General features: G+C 42.1%; 1 protein-coding gene across 3 annotated transcripts in view; it reads right to left on the bottom strand.

The window, feature by feature from the left end:
* Positions 1-1501: 1501 nt before the first annotated feature.
* LOC126284397 (uncharacterized) overlaps positions 1502-18481 on the bottom strand; it is a 65491-nt gene continuing 48511 nt past the window's right edge. The window contains exons 5-6 of one of the 3 annotated variants that reach the window (XM_049983296.1): positions 16949-17353; positions 1502-2890 (exon numbers count right to left, since the gene is read on the bottom strand). In XM_049983296.1, coding sequence (XP_049839253.1) covers positions 2640-2890; positions 16949-17353 — 656 coding nt within the window. In that variant the 3' untranslated portion in view covers positions 1502-2639. The remainder of the gene's footprint in view (positions 2891-16948; positions 17354-18481) is intronic. The other 2 variants (XM_049983297.1, XM_049983299.1) reach the window with 2 other exon arrangements.

Raw genomic sequence — 18481 nt, 5'->3', positions numbered from 1 at the left:
TTGGGCATTGGCATTTGCTTGTTCTTTTACTCTTATTTATTTGTTGTGCCAGTTAGCCCTAAGATGATGTCAGACCTTGGTATCTGTGAACCTTATTTTGGCTACTATCGCTCAGGTGCAATATTGCTGGGCCTATCCCGAATTTGTCATTAATTGAGAGCCTTTTGTACTGTATTTTTAGTAGTAGGTTTGGAAAGTGCACTTGCGAATGGTATTTATTGTGTTCCCCCCCCTCCCCCTTCTTCCTCCTTCGTGTAAACCGATTTTGACAAGATTGCTAGGTGGCTTGTGTTATTACCTATGTAAGTTTACCCGCTGCTGTAGTCGTAACATGTTTTGACCGGCAAGCAGCTCACGTTGGGGAGAGTTTGAATGTGTTTTGCGCTGTTGATGTTGGGTTCTGCCGTACATATATTTAGTCATGTACGTTTTGTTGTGTTAAGGATTTTAGGCCATTTTTAATTGAGATACCTGTTGGAAATTTTATCACTCTTTTAAAGAAGGTATAGCATGGAGTAACTTCAACTGAAAATTTAATTGTAAATTATACATTTGTGCTTCACATTTAAAAATTTAACTGTATTAGATGAAAGTATGTAGTTTAATGCACAATGATTATTTGTTAATGTATCAAATTGTAAACAGTTTTGAAGTTTCTCTGTTTACCTGTGGTATATAACATTTTATTACCTCATACTGTAAGCACCTTGATTTGTTTGTGACTGTAATTTGTAAGCCACAGTGTAATTTATTACAATTAATCAGTTGTTTTGGGGAAATAAACCTTGAATTGTACGTCCCCTTTTCATTAACCAAATCCCATCCAAATCGTCTGCTCAGTCCCCAGTAACGATTTTTGCAAGGAAGTCATCACCTTCTCATTCAAAGCGCCGAAAAAGTTCTTCACAAACATCAATACGTTGTTGTCTCATTTCAGGAGTCAACTGAAATGGCACCCACCTTGCAGACACTTTGTGAAATTGGAGCTCATCATGCTGACCCATGACTAATCTGTAAACATGCTGTAATGTCATTCAGTGTAACTCGGTGGTTTTCCTTCACTATAGCTTCATCTGCTGCAATGTTCTTTGGAGTCACAACTTGTTGTGCCTGACCTGGACGAGGAGCATCTTCCACTGAAGTAACACCATTTTCGAACTTCCTACTCCATTCGTAGACTTGCTGCTGTGACAAAGATGCATCAGCGTACCGAACCTTCATTCGTCAATGAATTTCAGTAGGTTTCACACCTTCATTACGCAAAAACCGAATAACAGAACGCTGTCCTTCCCTGGTGCATGTCGCAAGCGGGGCGGCCATCTTTATAGTGATCCTGCGATGGTATGTGTGCGTCTGCACTATGCTGCCACCTACAAGTCATTTTGCACACTGTTCGTAGCACGCTTACCAAATTACAGGATAACGACGCGAAATTTCGATTTGTAATTACAAATTTAAGGTTTTCATTTGACTTACTCTCGTAGACAAGCTAAACAGCAAATTTGCTTACACGTTTTATTTACAGAATCTCTCAACAGCGTGCTATCATTCCATTATTTAACAAGTATTTATAACCAGCAGAGTAATAAACATCTGCGAAACGAAAAGGCAGACGAAGCACTTCGGTGGTCTTTGTATCGTGCCTAACTTGGATGGCAAGCGAAGTGATTCGGCTGTAAGAGTTGGTTTGGAAGCCTCCAAGGACAGACATGTCTGCCACAGTCAGTGTTAGTTAAGACTTTATTAGCAATGTACGGCTATTTGGACATATAGTTGAGGACAGTGTAATATTAATTACGGAAATATACAGTTCATTAATTTGTTGAAGAGTAGAAATCATTTGTGACTCTAAAAGGATTGTAACTGTGCGGTTTCTCGTGTTCTGCCAATAAAAAGCGAGCGGCATCTCGTATAAACAAACTGATTGAAAATTTAATCATTTCTAAAATAACAGTTTTCTTACAACCTCAAGATTACGGACTCACGACCTACGTGCTGTTTTCTGCGCAGGATAAAATAACTGTAGAAGACTGCAGGTTGGTGAACTTTTTATTGGAACTTATGCATTCTATTCTGGATGGTGGAAGCAAATAGGCAACTCGCGTGTACTGCAGTCTTAGTACAAATGCGATCAGTGACACGTTACCTGTGGTAACGCAAAGGAGCTGTGAAAGAGAGAAATATTTTTGGGGTAAAGGAGATTTATCACACGTACGTAAATATATCACTCTATCACTTCTCTCTCACTCTCTCTCTTTTTCAACTTGCCTAGCTGCCACAAGAATTCTATGCCACAGGCTTGTAACGCTTTGTTGAGCGATGGGATCAGTAGTGAAGTTTACAAGGTTCAACGGATCTTCAAAGTCCATGGCTGCCTCTGCTGGAATGACGGTGCCGTCCACAAATCTTATTATTTTTTATTTCTGCACTTTACCTTACAAGAGGAAAATAAAACAGCTTTATCTCGCAAGTGGAAAATAAAATAACAATTACAGAAAACCACACAGAATCAAATTTACAAACTTTAAAATTGGGAACACAGTAACGAATGAAATAAAATTTGGACTCAGAACAGTTTTCTAAAGTTGATCTCTGAAGCAATGATAAGTTAAGCGATTGGTAACCGGCCCGCAAATTTGTCAGGCTGCGAAAGGCATCGGCTGGCGAGACGAGGCTTCGCGCTTCGCCAGCACACAGAGCTGAGTCTTGCCGCGGAAAGAGGAGATGAACTGAGCGCCGTCGGAAAGAGAAGAACCAGGGTAGGCGGGGAAGTCCACGCACGCGGCGGGTGGCGTTTCCAGCACGAGAACGCCGTCCTCAGGCCGCAGAGTTGCCCCCATCTCTCTGGAGGACTTCTGCAGCATCTCGTGTAGCCGAGCCTCCGCATCTGCTGGAAGGTAGGTGTCATTAGTCCAACGCGAGCAACAACTGCGTCATTGCTGAAATGTAAGCAAATTTCACAAGATGCATCTTCATCAAAAGCTGCGAGCGTCTTTCTAAAAGGTACAGAACGTCCTGCTCTGACGAGCGCTGCACCCCCGACCGTGTGTCGTATAGCTCCCTAATCACAGCAGCGTGATCTCAGCGCCTTGTCACGGTTCGTTCGGCTCCCCCACAACGGAGGTTCGAGTCCTCCCTCGGGCATGGGTGTGTGTGTGTGAGTTGTTCCTAGCGTAACTTAGTTCATGTTAGATGAAGTGGTGCGTAAGCCTACGGACCGATGACCTTAGCAGTTTTGTCCTATAGGAACTTACCACCACCTAATCATTGGCGCCTGTAACATTTCTATTGCAATCCACAGAGTAGGCAATGATTGTGTCTTGCCGCTAGCATACTTTACATACGACCAAAGTCTCTTTGCATTTTCTGCCAGGTTTTGAGACAAAATTTCGTTGTGGAAATTATTATAAGCGTCTCTCAAATTGTATCAATTTGTTTTGTTTTGTGAATGTTTGCAATGTGACCTACCAAAAAAATGTTTCATTTTATTGTCTATAATACTACCATCTACATATTACCGTGATAATTTAATGTCAAGGTCTATGTTTGCTTTACACATAATTGTTCACGCTAACTTCAGCAACGGATGATAAGTCACCTTGCTCTTTGCGAATGTCATCTATTCCAGAGGGTATATAAATTATTCTGACCGCTTCTGTTACATCTGTGGCAAACATCTAACGAAAACGCAGCAGTGGACAATTTCATACGTTGTCAAAGAAGTATATTTCGCGTACTTTCGCGTAAAGCTTGAGAAACCGGGCAAGTCGTGGGCCGAACATTGAGTGTGTTCGAGTTGTGAGGAAGTAAAACCAATAGTGATATCTGTTATCCAGTCTTTGATTCTACGCTACGTCCTGTGCCTCACTGATCTGATAGTTCTGTATCTCTTCTGCCTGATAATTTCGAAGAAGTGCTTCCATTTTCAGCTACTGAAACGGTTGAGAGTTCTAATGAAGATATGAAGTGAGCCACAATCGTTTTCACTATCCGTATTGAAGGATATGACCAGAGATGATTCCAATGATGGAATACATAGCACAGCTGTTAGCCTCTATGCTACAGGAAAAGGACATGGTGGCCTTTGGAACATTTTTCTGTTGATTCAGAAGTAGAAAAACAGATTTCCTTCCTCACTTTTTTCATGACGATGATATTATGTATTGCTGAAAATTGGAACAAATATGCTGCCATACCTGTTGAATATTCAATACATTTGAAAGAGAAATGTGATTCTTTGGCCTTCATCCTGGTGAAACTTAAGATTAGGAATGGACTATTTGTGGGGATTTGACACAAGTGTCTGTGATCCTTGGTCAGGAGGTGGCTATACCAATTACGTCTGCTTCAAATAGGAATGGAGCAGTCTTGCAAAAGACAAGCACTGATTTCAAAAAACCTGGCCAATTAGTACGACAAACGTTGAAGAGAATAACGTACTGTTCGATTCAGTGGTGGATCCCAAAAAGATCTTCTACCACGACACAAAATTTGATGCTATGAAATTATAAATGCCCAACCAAAAGATGGTGACGCTTTCAAATATATGACAAGTGAGTTACCGCGGCTATCAGAAGCTATGATGAAATAAGCAGTTTTCGTTGGGTCTGACGATCAGAAACTAATTAAAGAAGATAAAATGGATGAAATTTAAAGACCATATTGGATATCCTTTAAAAGTGCTGAAGTTTTTCGGGTTGTCAGCCGAGTCAAGGTGTACTTCAGAGGCAACGTTTCGACAAATTTCCTACTCGTCATCTTGTGCAAAGATCTTCATTACAAGAGCATAGAAACATGCTGGTTAACTTCAAAGTAATGGATGCCTCAATGAGTTTTAAGCTGCATATTCTGAACTCCAGCGTCAACTACTTTCCTGAAAATCAGGGCGTTGTGAGGGGAGGGGGGGGGGGGGGAAGAGGGGACAAGGAGAAAGGTTCCATCAAGACATTACATAATTGCAACGGAAGTAAAAGGGCAGACGTAATGTTAGAACGACAACTGACTGCTGCTGAACGCTGCCCACGTAGTGCCTTCACGTATAGCACAGAAGAAAACGCGTCGGAGATTTGAAGGGGAATAACTCTGTACGTCCGAGCAGGCCTTGAAGACTTCACTTTTTCCACCGACCGCTGTGTCATCCTCGGCCCACAGGCGTCACTGGGTGCAGGTATGGAAGTCATGTGGTCAGCACATTGCTCTCGAGAGGGAAAAGAAGAGAATTTAATACTTATGCTTTTTATCAGTTCTAAGGAACACAATACTGTATTATTATGTTAGGAGTACCCTATTTTAACATGTATTTTTAAAGCTCTATCGAACATAAGTGTTAAGTATGAATTTTCTAGGTCTTCATCATTACTTCCTGGAAATGCCTCAAGTGATATAGGGAAACGGTTAGCATTTCTGCGCTTAAGACATCAAAAATCAATAGGAACACCTAATATGGAAAAAAATTGTAAAATATAAATTTTTTGGCCAATGTACGCAACCTGCATCTGGAGCTGTGCACCGCGAATAATGATCTGAGTTAACCGTTTAGTAATATAGATATTACCTCCTTTTTACCAACTCCCATCCTTATGAGGGTGGGCGGTTATAACCACAGTGGTTTTTTACAGATAATAACTTATATGTATAACAAGTTTGGTTGAAATTGATCCAGTGATCTAGGAGGAGGTGTGGAACATACATACACTAAACGCTTTTTATAAATATATAGACAGACTAGACTTTTAGCCATGCTTTCAATGTGCATGGCACATATTTTGACACATCTGTTTCACAACTAATCTTCTGTATATCTCCTCCTACTCCCTTTCTATTCATTTCTTCTCTCATCTCTCTGTCCATCTCCTCCTCCCTCCTTTCTCTGACTGAGTCCTCCTCGCCCCTCTCCCTCACCATCTCCTGCTTCCCCTCATTCTGTCCATCTTCTCCTACCTGCTCTCTGTCTACCTGTCAACCTCTTCCTCTCCCTCTTCTCTTTCTATTCATATAACCTTTTCATTTCTACCTGTACATCTACTTTCTCTCTCTGTTGGCCCATGTCCTCCTCCCACCCCCCACCCCCCATCCCCCCTTTGACACTGTCCATCTTCTACACCAACCTCTCTATCTGCATCTATCAATCGCCTTCATACCTCTCTCTATGCTCAGCTGAGCCCATCTGGATGTATGCTCTTTGGAACACATCCTGAAACTACCCACACAACATACAAGCAATGCAGGGCAGCCTAGATTTTAGGATTAGGTATCCTTTTCATCCCACCCGCACTCCTATGGGAGCTAGGTATTTCTTACTCCGCAGTACTACTTCCCAGATACCAAGCAGTTCTACCAAGTAGGACTAATAGAAGAGATAGAAAAGATCCAATGAAGAGCGGAGCATTTCGTCACGGGATCGATTAGTCCACACAAAAGCATTATAATGATACTGAACAAACTACAGTGGCAGAAAGTATGGTACAAGAGAGGCATTGTACATCTCAGAGAGGTTTACTACTGACATTTCGAGTGACTACTTTCTCCGAAGAATTGGACAACATATTACTTCCTCCCTCACACGTCTTGCGAAATGGCCTCAATGAGGAAATTCGAGAAATTCGAGCTAATACAGGAGCTTACCGGTAATCGTTCTTCCAGTGCGTCATTCGTAAACAGAACAGGGAAAGGGGATCACGTACTGGTACCAGAAGTACCCTCCGCCGGACACTGCCAATACATGTTTGGAACATTCGGATCTGCTTTATCTATTTATGGTGTTATACTTACATTGTATTTTCAGTTTTTAAGTTGTAGAAAACGGTCCCCAGGAGCATCACTGCCTGTGTAAATTAACTGAATGTGTTGTACATCAAACGACGCAAACAGGGTACGGATACAAGAAAGTCAACTTGAGAAGCAGATGATTCAAGAAGACCTAGAAACGGTTATACTGATGTCGAGACACATCTCCCTATCTAACAGAATCTGAACGTTTAATGAAATGCATCTGCACTGTATGTGTTCGGGCGACTTGTGAAGTTGTCAACAGGAGTAATCAACAACTTTTAATCAGTATGATGACGACTCATTTGGCGTAACTTGGAGTTTTATGATGTGACCGTGCTGTTCTCCTTATAAACATTCAACACACTTGAAAATGACAAAGCCAATTTCGTAAATAAAATTACAAAGTGATTGACAATTCGATGACTTTAATTTCAGTAAAACTGTGAGCAAATTGCAGGTTTGTTAATTACTTTTTCCGCTTAATGTAGTGAAAAGCACCTAGCCATAAAAAGGGGAAAAGAATTTATTACATCATAAGCATTAAGCATCTGACCTCCGTGACGTAGCAAATACAGGGTCCATAAAAAGAATTATCCGATTTTTAAAAAAATCATAACTACTATGCTATTTGAGATATGTGCGTAAACAACGTACTGCTGGAAAGAGCAAAATCTTGAGTTTTACTTGGTTCCCGCTAGGTAGCAGCATTGTGCGCCCGCTTCATTTCTAGTGAAAATGCTGTGGGGACAATAGAAAGCGCTTTGTGTTCTACGTTTTGCGCAATACGGGTCAGTAATAACAATTCAGCGTGACTTTCGTACTAGGTATGCTGTGGATCCTCCAACAGCACAGAGAATTAGACGGTGGCATGAACAATTCCGAGGAACAGGTTGTTTGTGTAAAGGCAAATCGTCGGACCGTCCCCGAGTATCACACAGACGTCGAACGCATCCGCCATAGTTTTACACGGAGCCCGTAGAAATCCGTTCGCCGCGCAGCTCGACAGCTCAACATGCTCCCGGCGTCCGTCTGGCATGTGTTTCGCCGACATTTACACATGAAACCATAAAAAATTCAGCTACTGCTAGCTCTTCATGAAGGTGACACACAACAACGTGTGGAATACCGTAATTTTGTTCTAGGGAAGATGGAGTAGGACAGTTTTCTTCCGCGGTTAGTATTTGGTGATGAGGCAACATTCCATTTAAATGGAAAGAGGAACCGTCATAATGTGAGAATGTGTGCTACGGAACAACCACATGAAGTTGTACAGCTTGAGAGGGACTCTCCAAAATTTAATGTGTTGTGTGCATTTTCACGGAAAAAGGTGTATGGTCCATTTTTCTTTGCCGAGAACACTGTTACACGAAGCACATATCTCGATATTCTTGAGAACTTCCTTTTCCCACAGTTGGAGACTGATTCGAACGACTTCATTAACGAACAGGATGGGACACCGCCACACTCGCATCTGGAAGTGCGGGAATTTTTAAATCAAAGGATTACTGAACAATGGCTCGGTCGCACTGGACCAAATGATTCAGCCTTACATTACTGGCCTCCAAGGTCACATAACCTGACTGCATCTGGTTATTTCTTGTCGGGAGTTTATAAAACACTCTGTTTATTTGCCCCTGTTACCAACAACAACGAATGAACGGAGAAATCGCATCGCATAACACTAGCTGTGGAAGCTGTAACTCAAAGCATGCTCGAGGTAGTGTGGAAATAATCTTAATGTCACATTGACATATGCCATGTATCACAAGGGGAGGCATACTGAACACTTATGGAAATCTATGAAAGAAAAAAAACTTATAGAGTTTCCCGATCATCAAAAAACAGAATGAATTGTATATGTTTATTAGTTTGAGGAATATAGACGTGCTAAATCGGATGATTCTTTTTGACACACCCTGTATTGTGGGTAAACAGACAAATTATACCCACACAGAATGTATTTCTGCCCCCTCCCCCCCCCCTCTCTCTCTCTCTCTCTCTCTCTCTCTCTCTCTCTCTCTCTCTCTCTCTCTCTTCTGTCTTCCCCGTAAACCACACTCCTCTTTTCCTTCTCTTATTCTGAGGTTACATTTTGCGTAATTTGGTAGCTAGGTGTGTCATTGTTAGACAGGGGTTCCTACATCTACATCTACATCCATACTCCGCAAACCACCTGACGGTGTGTGGCGGAGGGTACCTTGAGTACCTCTATCGGTCTTCCTTCTATTCCAGTCTTGTATTGTTCGTGGAAAGAAGGACTGTCGCTATGCCTCTATGTGGGCGCTAATCTCTCTGATTTTATCCTCATGGTCTCTTCGCGAATATACATAGGAAGGAGCAATATACCGCTTCGCTCCTCGGTGAAGGTATGTTCTCGAAACTTCAACAAAAGCCCGTACCAAGCTACTGAGCGTCTCTCCTGCAGAGTCTTCCACTGGAGTTTATCTGTCAACTCCGTAACGCTTTCGCGATTACTATATGATCCTGTAACGAAGCGCGCTGCTCTCCGTTGGATCTTCTCTATCTCTTCTATCAACCCTATCTGGTACGGATCCCACACTGCTGAGCAGTATTCAAGCAGTGGGCGAACAAATGTACTGTAACCTACTTCCTTTGTTTTCGGATTGCATTTCCTTAGCATTCTTCCAATGAATCTCAGTCTGGCATCTGCTTTACCGACGATCAACTTTATATGATCATTCCATTTTAAATCACTCCTAATGTGTACTCCCAGATAATTTATGGAATTAACAGCTTCCAGTTGCTGACCTGCTATATTGTAGCTAAATGATAAGGGATCTATCTTTCTATGTATTCGCAGCACATTACACTTGTCTACATTGAGATTCAATTGCCATTCCTTGCACCATGCATCAATTCGCTGCAGATCCTCCTGCATTTCAGTACAATTTTCCATTGTTACAACCTCTCAATATACCACAGCATCATCCGCAAAAAGCCTCAGTGAACTTCCGATGTCATCCACAAGGTCATGTATTATATTGTGAATAGCAACGGTCCTACGACACTCCCCTGCGGCACACCTGAAATCACTCTTACTTCGGAAGACTTCTCTCCATTGAGAATGACATGCTGCGTTCTGTTATCTAGGAACTCCTCAATCCAATCACACAATTGGTCTGATAGTCCATATGCTCTTATTTTGTTCATTAAACGACTGTGGGGGAGTGTATAAAACACCTTGCGGCAGTCAATAAACACGGCATGTACCAGGGAAACCGTGTCTATGGCCCTCTGAGTCTCGTGGACGAAAAGCGCGAGCTGGGTTTCACACGATCGTCTTTTTCGAAACCCATGCTTATTCCTCCTATGACTTACTGCTTCTTTCGTCTCTGGCAATTATTTCTGTATGAAGTATACTGCCAAAGAAACTGGCATAGGCAAGCGTAATCAAACACAGAGATACATAAACAGGCTGAATACGGCGCTGCGGTCGGCAATGCCCGTACAGGACAACGAGTGTCTGGCGCAGCTGACAGATCGGTTACTGTTGCTACAATGGCAGATTGCCAAGATTTAGGCGAGTTTGAACGTGGTGTTGAAGTCGGCGCACGAGCGATGGGACACAGCATCTCCGAGCCGGCCGGTGTGGCCGAGCGGTTCTAGGCGCTTCAGTCTGGAACCGCGCGACCGCAACGTCGCACGATCGAATCCTGCCTCGGTCATGGATGTGTGTGTTGCCCTTAGGTTAGTTAGGTTTAAGTAGTTCTACGTTCTAGGGGACTGATGACCTCAGATGTTAAGTCCCATAGTGCTCAGAGCCATTTGAACCATTTGAACAGCATCTCCGAGGTAGCGATGAAGTGGGGTTTTTCACGTACGACCATTTCACGAGTGTACCGTGAATATCAGGATCCGGTAAACTCTTCCCGCTGGCCACCAAATTCTCCAGACATTAACATTATTGAGCATATCTGGGATGCCTTGTAACATGCTGTTCTGAAGATGTCTCCACCCCCTCGTACTCTTACGTATTTGTAGATAGCCCTGCAGGATTTTGTTCAGGCGTAACATCAAGCGCCGGCTTGTCGGCCATGAACGTTACAGGAGAGATGGTTGTGAGACGACGTCAGCCAATAGTGCGCTGACGGACCCTTCTCTAGGACGACACCCAGACAACAGCAGCATCTAGGAGAAGAGAATATAAGCGGCGCGCAGCCTGTCCGCTTCCCAGTGGAAGTCTAGCCGATCTACGAACGCTGCAATGATTCCTGGTTCTGAGAACCAAAGTAATAGTCGACATGTAATACAAAGAACCCTTATCACTGTTGTAAACTTCACAAATCTGAAATGTCCGAGAAGCGATGACATCACGTGGGCTGAAATCATCTAGCCCTTTTACTTTATCGACTTTTGGTCCACGTATAAGAGCAACGGTGACCCAGCCGTTACCGTGTTCATTCGTATCCTTGTTAGTGAGAGAAGTTCAAAACTCCACTGCCAAACACCTATGGCCCATGCAAGATGACTACTTAGTAACGGATCACAAGCCATTGAAGTCCTTGTTTCATCCGACGAAGCCGGTTCCTGTACAAACTTTCCAAAAATTGCAACGATGGGCTTTCACTTTATAACGGCATTTTGCGGGCAGGCGTGTCAATTAGCATCATATTAATTAAAATCGGGGATGAATCAAAAAGGGGAAAGCAATACGAAACTTTAATAACTGCACAGTATTACTAAGAAGCAATATAATGAAAACTAATAAAAAGCAAAGTAGCAATGACCAAACGGGACAAAAAGATATAGGGGTGCATTTGTTTTTTAATACATATAAAAGAACATGTAACACATTATTGAGCTCTCTACCTTCAGTTATCCCGATCGGGCTAGTAGATGAAAAAGTGGTACGCGACTGCGAAATTCGTTAAGGAGATTATTTAAAGTCTCTTCAAGCACGTTTAAAATACATTACGTGTGACGAAGTGATCAGAGACGTTTATTGTCGGGTGAAGTGAAAATTAATCCGACAACATAATTCGAACTTTGTGTTAGCTGGAGAAAATGCTCTTGGGAAACTATTATGGTTGTGGAACCCACAAAAGTTGTGCGCAACGGAAAGCTATAGTTTACGTAATTCTGCATTTTATAAAATGGTGAAACGCGTGTGCGCGGAACATTAATAGAATCTTATCCTTGGACGGTTTCGAGGGTAACTGATAACAAACAACGCGCCAGCATAAAAAATAGTTCGCTTATTAACTACCAGATATTAATTAACGGGAACCTAAAATACTAAAAATGAAGGATAGGATCATCACTTCCAATCCCGATTCATATTTCATATTTCATTAGTGAAAAGAGAAGTGTTAATAAACGAATTACATTTCAATTTTATCCACGATTTTGGCTTCATTACGTAGTCTTGACTACAAGATAAACAATATCTGTGGCAGTTGTATGCAACGTATCGTCATAATATTTAGCCAACCAGTATTGTAGGAGACCAAAAATATAAAGACATGAAATTGTTCTCACAGCGGATGTATAATGTGTGAGTGCGACGAACTTTATTGAGAAACTGAACATCCATTACGTACTTGGATGTTTATCTGCGAAAATGGTCCTTGTCGGTACATCAGCATAGAGTTCGAATAGAATCTCTGGAACACTGCAAACCATTCTGATTAATCGAACATCTAAATACGCATAATGCTGGTACCACCAGGATATGTTCTTTCTCCTCACCTCCGTGGCAGTAATTGAATTATGAGTCAGCCGGGAATAACATTTAAATCAGTTGACCACCATTGAGCTAGCGTCACGAATTTTCAAATGTCCACTGCCATGTATGAAGGCGAGTGACACCACGAGTGTTAACGTCGATCGAGGGGTGTCGTCGTGATGGTATTGAATGACATTGCGCGGTTACAACTTGTATTAGCAAATATCTACAGTGATGAGATTGCTTGTTTTGTCTGTCACCCATTGCTTGCCCCACAGCCTTGCAATGTCTTAAAAGTGAAGTATTATCATTTATTTTCCATACATAAAATTAGTTAATGCGATTTGCTTGAATTTTTGTCTAGCGATCTGAGAAAGCAGGTTTCCCAGACACCCTATATTAGACGAGTGGACAGTATACAACACTGGCGATGAGGATGGGATCCGTTGATCTCCTTGTCGCTAACATTGTGTGGCAAGTTGACACTTCCTCTTACAGAATCGGTACAGTGCTTTCGCACAGAATTAGTGATAAAGACAGGCCTTTTGCTTTCGCATCAAAAGTGTTGTCCAAAGCTGAGCGTAACTATTCACACATAGAGAAAGAGACATTGGTTATTGCGTATTGGGTCACCAAATTCCACCACTATTTGTATGGCCGAAAATTCTGCTTAGTAACTGATCACAAGCCATTGAAGTACTTGTTTCAACGGAAAAAGCCGGTTCCAGTACGAACTACCCAAAAAATGCAACGATGGGCTTTGCTGTTGTCTCAGTAGCAGTACGAGATTATGTATATTAGACGAGTGGGCGGTATACAACAGATTCATGGTGTCAGTTCCCTTCAGCATTACTTCAGACTTTAGTCGAGTCCATGCCACGTCGCGTTTCGGCACTTCTGCATGCTCGCGGGGGCCCTACGCGATATTAGGCAGGTATACCAGTTTCTTTGGTTCTTCGGTTTATATCTAATTGAACCTTGGTTCGGACCCATGCTAATCTGCAGGCGCCCTTGTAAATGAAGACGTAAATGAGGACCTTTGTTCATTTTGTTTCTCCACAAATACGCGGATTTTTCCGCTTATAGAACGTTGGTCCATTAGAGTGGATCTCCTAGCTCTTAGTTCAACACTACAACGTGGCATCCTGCAAAGAACAATTCGTATGTTAGTTTACAGTTTGTCATACGATCAAAATGGCTGCCTCTACAAACTAGAAGGATTTATAAATAGTTAATATTCCTAACTATTTGACTGAGAAGACGTGTTTTTATACAGAGTTCGTCGACTATTCTAGATTGTGAGCATCAGTTCACATCCGCGTAGATTCATTTCATTACTGTGAAATTACACACTTTCCGAGCGTTCTCGTACCTGGACCTCACGTCATTATGCAGATACGAGAGAGGGAAGTTAGATGTTCCACAAGCAATGATAGTGAAACTCTATAATGAAAACATGGGCGATGTTTCTCTATGTGACAGATTTTCATCATATTACAGATGTCACATTCGCACAGGAAAATAGCCGGTATGGATTTTTAATCAATGTATAGACCACGTGATTGCCAACTGTTGGGTGATGTATCACAGATAGTGTTCGGTCAAGTAGATAAACAAAAGGACTGTCAACGATTGGCAATGTTATAATAAATTACAAATATGTCATGTTAGTTGCTAAGCGAAGAGATGATGATGATGATGATGTTTGGTTTGCGGAGGGCTTAACTGCGTAGTCATCAGCGCCCATAAATTGTCCCAATCTTTACACAGTACCATGTAGCCACGTCTACGAATGATGATGAAATGATGAGGACAACAGAAACACTTAGTCCTTTGGCAGAGAAAATCCCCCAGATGGCCGGGGATCGAACCCAGGACCCCACGATCCATAAGCAGCAACGCTAGTCACTAGGCCACGAGCTGCGGACGCTACACAAAGAGGACATTGTTGTACAATGAATTTCTCTGTCAGTGAAGATGCAGATGATGTAGAACATGTGAAAAAATAGCTAAGAAGAGCACATTTTGCAGCCAACTGCAGAAGTTGGATTTGACGATGAGCAAAGAATGTTTTAGAGTTCAGGGAACCTAGCTACAGTTCCAGAACAAGAGTCATGTGTATCAAAGGTAACATTTATTTGTATATTGTGGAAAACAATTGTTTAAGAGCTTATGCTGAAGAGTAAAGATGTTTTTACTGGCAGTAGCAAATTATTACTTGCCCGAAATTATTGTATGATGCTGATTTCCTTGCAAATATGAAGCTGTTTCAGAGCATCAACAAAATCTTTATTGGAAGTGAGATATTTCAAAAATAATCACATTAAAAACCTGTTTTCTCTGTATGTTCGCATAGGCAGTTGACTATTGCAAATAAAATAAATATTTTACTGTAACATGAAGAGAAGACACAAAGACAAGGCTAGTAAGTTTTCACGACAAACGGGGCTGGGGGTTCACACACGTGGCCTTCCATTTATACCTTAATGAATCATCAAAAAAATATTTCTAAATATCGTTTTGTTCGAAAATATGAAAAGGAAAATTTCTTGTGAATTTGTTTCATCTCAAAAGTGAAGAGGATAAAGGTCGCAGGAACGCATCTTCAGTAGGACCATGCCCAGTAAATCACTGCGTTGTTCACACCAGTTTCGGGTCAACGACAGTTTTACTTCACGTGCTTACCCTCTCTAGTTGCCTGAGAATCACTCAGTGAGGTTTCCTCAGTATCCAGCGCAGGCCTTCCTGCACACTAACTGTCTTCCTATATCTTGAGCCGTACATCTTTTCCACATCATACCGGGTAGAAAATAATTATGTCTCTGCTTCGAATATGACGTTTATTCTGTACCTCATTCAACATTTTGTGTGATCGTGTCTTGTTCTATACCGGAGATCTTTCTTATGTTTTTGTGCGTTATTTGTCCAACACTCCCTGTTTTATTTTTCTTAAGAGTCATTGATCGATTTGAAACTATGTTGTCTCTAGTAAGAGGAAATCGGATGTGAAGACTGCTTGTTTTCAGTAATATCGTTTTCTTTTCGAAATGACAGTGGAATGTTAACTAGATGAGCTTCCATCCTAATCTCACCAACTGTTAGTCCTGTGGAACGGATGCAGGACTTTATAAATTAATCTTCCCATGATTCAGCAAGTGCTTCCCCACCCCTACCCTCTCTTTCCTTCCTTATTGGAATTATGGACTGCAGCCCACAGAAAGTAATATGTTGTCACCTTCTTATACCCTCAGGGTCCTGTTAATAGTATGTAAAGGGAAGTGTCTTGTAGTTCCATACTATTCTTATATGCACTAAGTTCGTAGCATTTTTGGGAATCCAAAACACGGAACACAGATAGTAAAATTATACAAAAAAAGTCGTACATGTCGTGATTGTGATGATGTTTAACTGGCCGGGGTTCCAGTTGTATGATATGGATACATTTACTAACGTGTTACGCACATTAACAAGAACATCAGTAATTGTTCCGTTAACAGCAGCATCCATTATCATCTAAATAGAGCCATACTTGCGCTTAACGGGAAAAAATTGTCAAAAAACAGCATTTTTTACCCTGGAATAAAACTGTGCAATAAACTACCCAATGTGACAGTTACAATCTTGAACGTCACAATTTCCATTCAATCATGCCTCGTAAGTAACACAAGGTCATGCACTATTTAGAGAACACAAAGAACGGATCATAAATATATGAACACAAATTACTAACAAACATCTGTGTTGTTCTATACTTTATGCCCTAAATATAGTGCATCTTGTTGTAAAGTCTTATGCCCCACATTTGTCACGAATGATTATCGACCTCCTTCCATTTTTCTATGCTGACCACTACATTTTGAGGGATGGTGACTATTTTCAGACGGAGGTGTGAAAATATGAAAGACATAATACAAAGCCGGCCGAAGTGGCCGAGCGGTTTTAGGCGCTAGTCTGGAACCGTGCGGCCGCTGAGGTCGCAGGTTCGAATCCTGCCTCGGGCATGGATGTGTGTGATGTCCCTAGGTTAGTTAGGTTTAAGTAGTTCTAAGTCCTAGGAGACTGATGACCTCAGAAGTTAAGTCCCATAGTGCTCAGAGCCATTTTGAACATAATACAAAGGCAGAAGTATGGTAATGGTCTTGAAGCCAGGTGTTTCTCTGCAGTGTGTACAATGATGATATTTGTGCAATGGAGTGTGTGTGTGTGTGTGTGTGTGAATTTTTTGACATCATTTGTTAACTTGTTTGCAACTACGTGTATTCAAAAAAGGCATTTTTTACAACATAAAAGCTAAATTTGTCTAATAATCCATTCCGTTTTTAATTGTTTCTCCATTGCGTAACACATTTTCGAGTATCACTGAGAAGATAAACTGAGAACGAATAAACTCATTGATTAATCATAGCTCAAGAACACCACAGAGATCCTACCAGAACATCGGCAAGACACAGTGTCTTATCGCTCGGTGAAACACATAAGCAACAACTATACCTGATTCAAATTTCGGAAACCCAGCGATTCGACACTGGAGCCGCGAGGAAGATCCCAGCTGGAGGACGAAGTAGAACTCGGTGTCGTTGAGGCTGGAGATGGCAGGGACTTGGCGAGATCTGCAGCTGATGCGAGGGACGTTCGGGAACTCGAAGGCCACGTCTTCTAGCGCATGCTCGAGAGGCGTCCAGCAGAGAGCCCACCGGCTGCTGGGGCCGGTCACGGCGAAGGCAGGCGATGATGATGGTGACAGATCATTTGCAGGAGGGGCCGGCTGGTCCGCTCGTGTCGCTGCCTGGCACGTGAAGTTGGGCAGGGTGAGTGTCGGGAGCAGGTCTGGGCGGATCACCAGCTGCGCGCGCATCTCCTGTGACAGTCTGTTGAGCAGCTCGACAGCAGGCGGGCCTAAAAACACGACAGAGAGCGCGGCCGCTTACTGACACTAGCAAACGACCATAGGAACATCAATAAGTACGGAAACATAAACCAACTGGACTGAAGGGTTGCCAGTAAATAGAAATCAGTATGTCGCTCGTAAGAGAGTGATGTACAATTACCTCAAAAGAGTATTATAGGACCATACTGTTCATAACACACAGTTTGAGTCCCTTAAAACGTAACACCTCACCCGCAGACCTACTGTGGACACTAATATGCCCGCCCTTTGCCTTTATTATGACTTGAACTCTGCTGGAAACAATATCAGTGTGTTTTCTGAGAGTCTGTGGAGTGATGCCAGCCTGTTACTCCTCAAGAGCAGAAACCAGAGAAGGTAGCGATGTTGCACACTGGGATCTAGAGCGGCGCCAACGTACCAAGTCACCGCAAAGGTGTTGCATTGGTCTCAGATAGGGTTTCTGGGCTGGCCAGTAGATTTCAAGAATGTTTTTGTCCGCAAAACATTCTGACAGATGCTGCTTTATGATATGGACCATTGCCACAGTGATACAAATCGTCTCCCAACTGGTCCTCTATTGTTAGCAGTACACAAGGCTTTCAAATGTGTCCATATTCGTCTGAATTTATTGTTTTCTTAAGCACAGTAAAGGAACCACTCACTAACCAAAATAAACACCACATTACCGTAGCATCACCTCCTCTGTAATTCACTCTTGACACTACACATGATAACAGTTAACGTCCTCCAGGCATTCGCCAAACCGAAATCCCTCCACTGAATTGCCATAGGGTCATTACTCCAAATTACTCGTTTCTAGTCATCCACTGCCCAACAGAATCGCTATCTCAAGCGTCGCATAGCAATGACTACATAAATATATGACTTATGATGAGCAGCTGCTAAGCCGAGGTACCCAATTCTTTTTGGCTCCCTACTTTTTCATTATCTGGTCTGATGGTAGCATTTTGGAGCTCACGAATGATTCCCTTTCAATGGTTTCATGGTTTTTTTTTTTTTTTTTTTTTTTTTTTTTTTTTTTTTTTTTTTTTTTTACATCCTGGTTTTGGCTTAACTGTGTTTGTTCCTACGCATTTCCGCTTCACAGTCATACGACCGATAGCCGATCTGCGCAG

Source organism: Schistocerca gregaria, chromosome 8 (genome assembly GCF_023897955.1).
Source record: "Schistocerca gregaria isolate iqSchGreg1 chromosome 8, iqSchGreg1.2, whole genome shotgun sequence".
Taxonomy (NCBI): Eukaryota; Metazoa; Arthropoda; class Insecta; order Orthoptera; family Acrididae; genus Schistocerca; species Schistocerca gregaria.
Note: the sequence above shows the minus strand (reverse complement) of the source record. Positions and strands in the feature narration are given on the sequence as shown.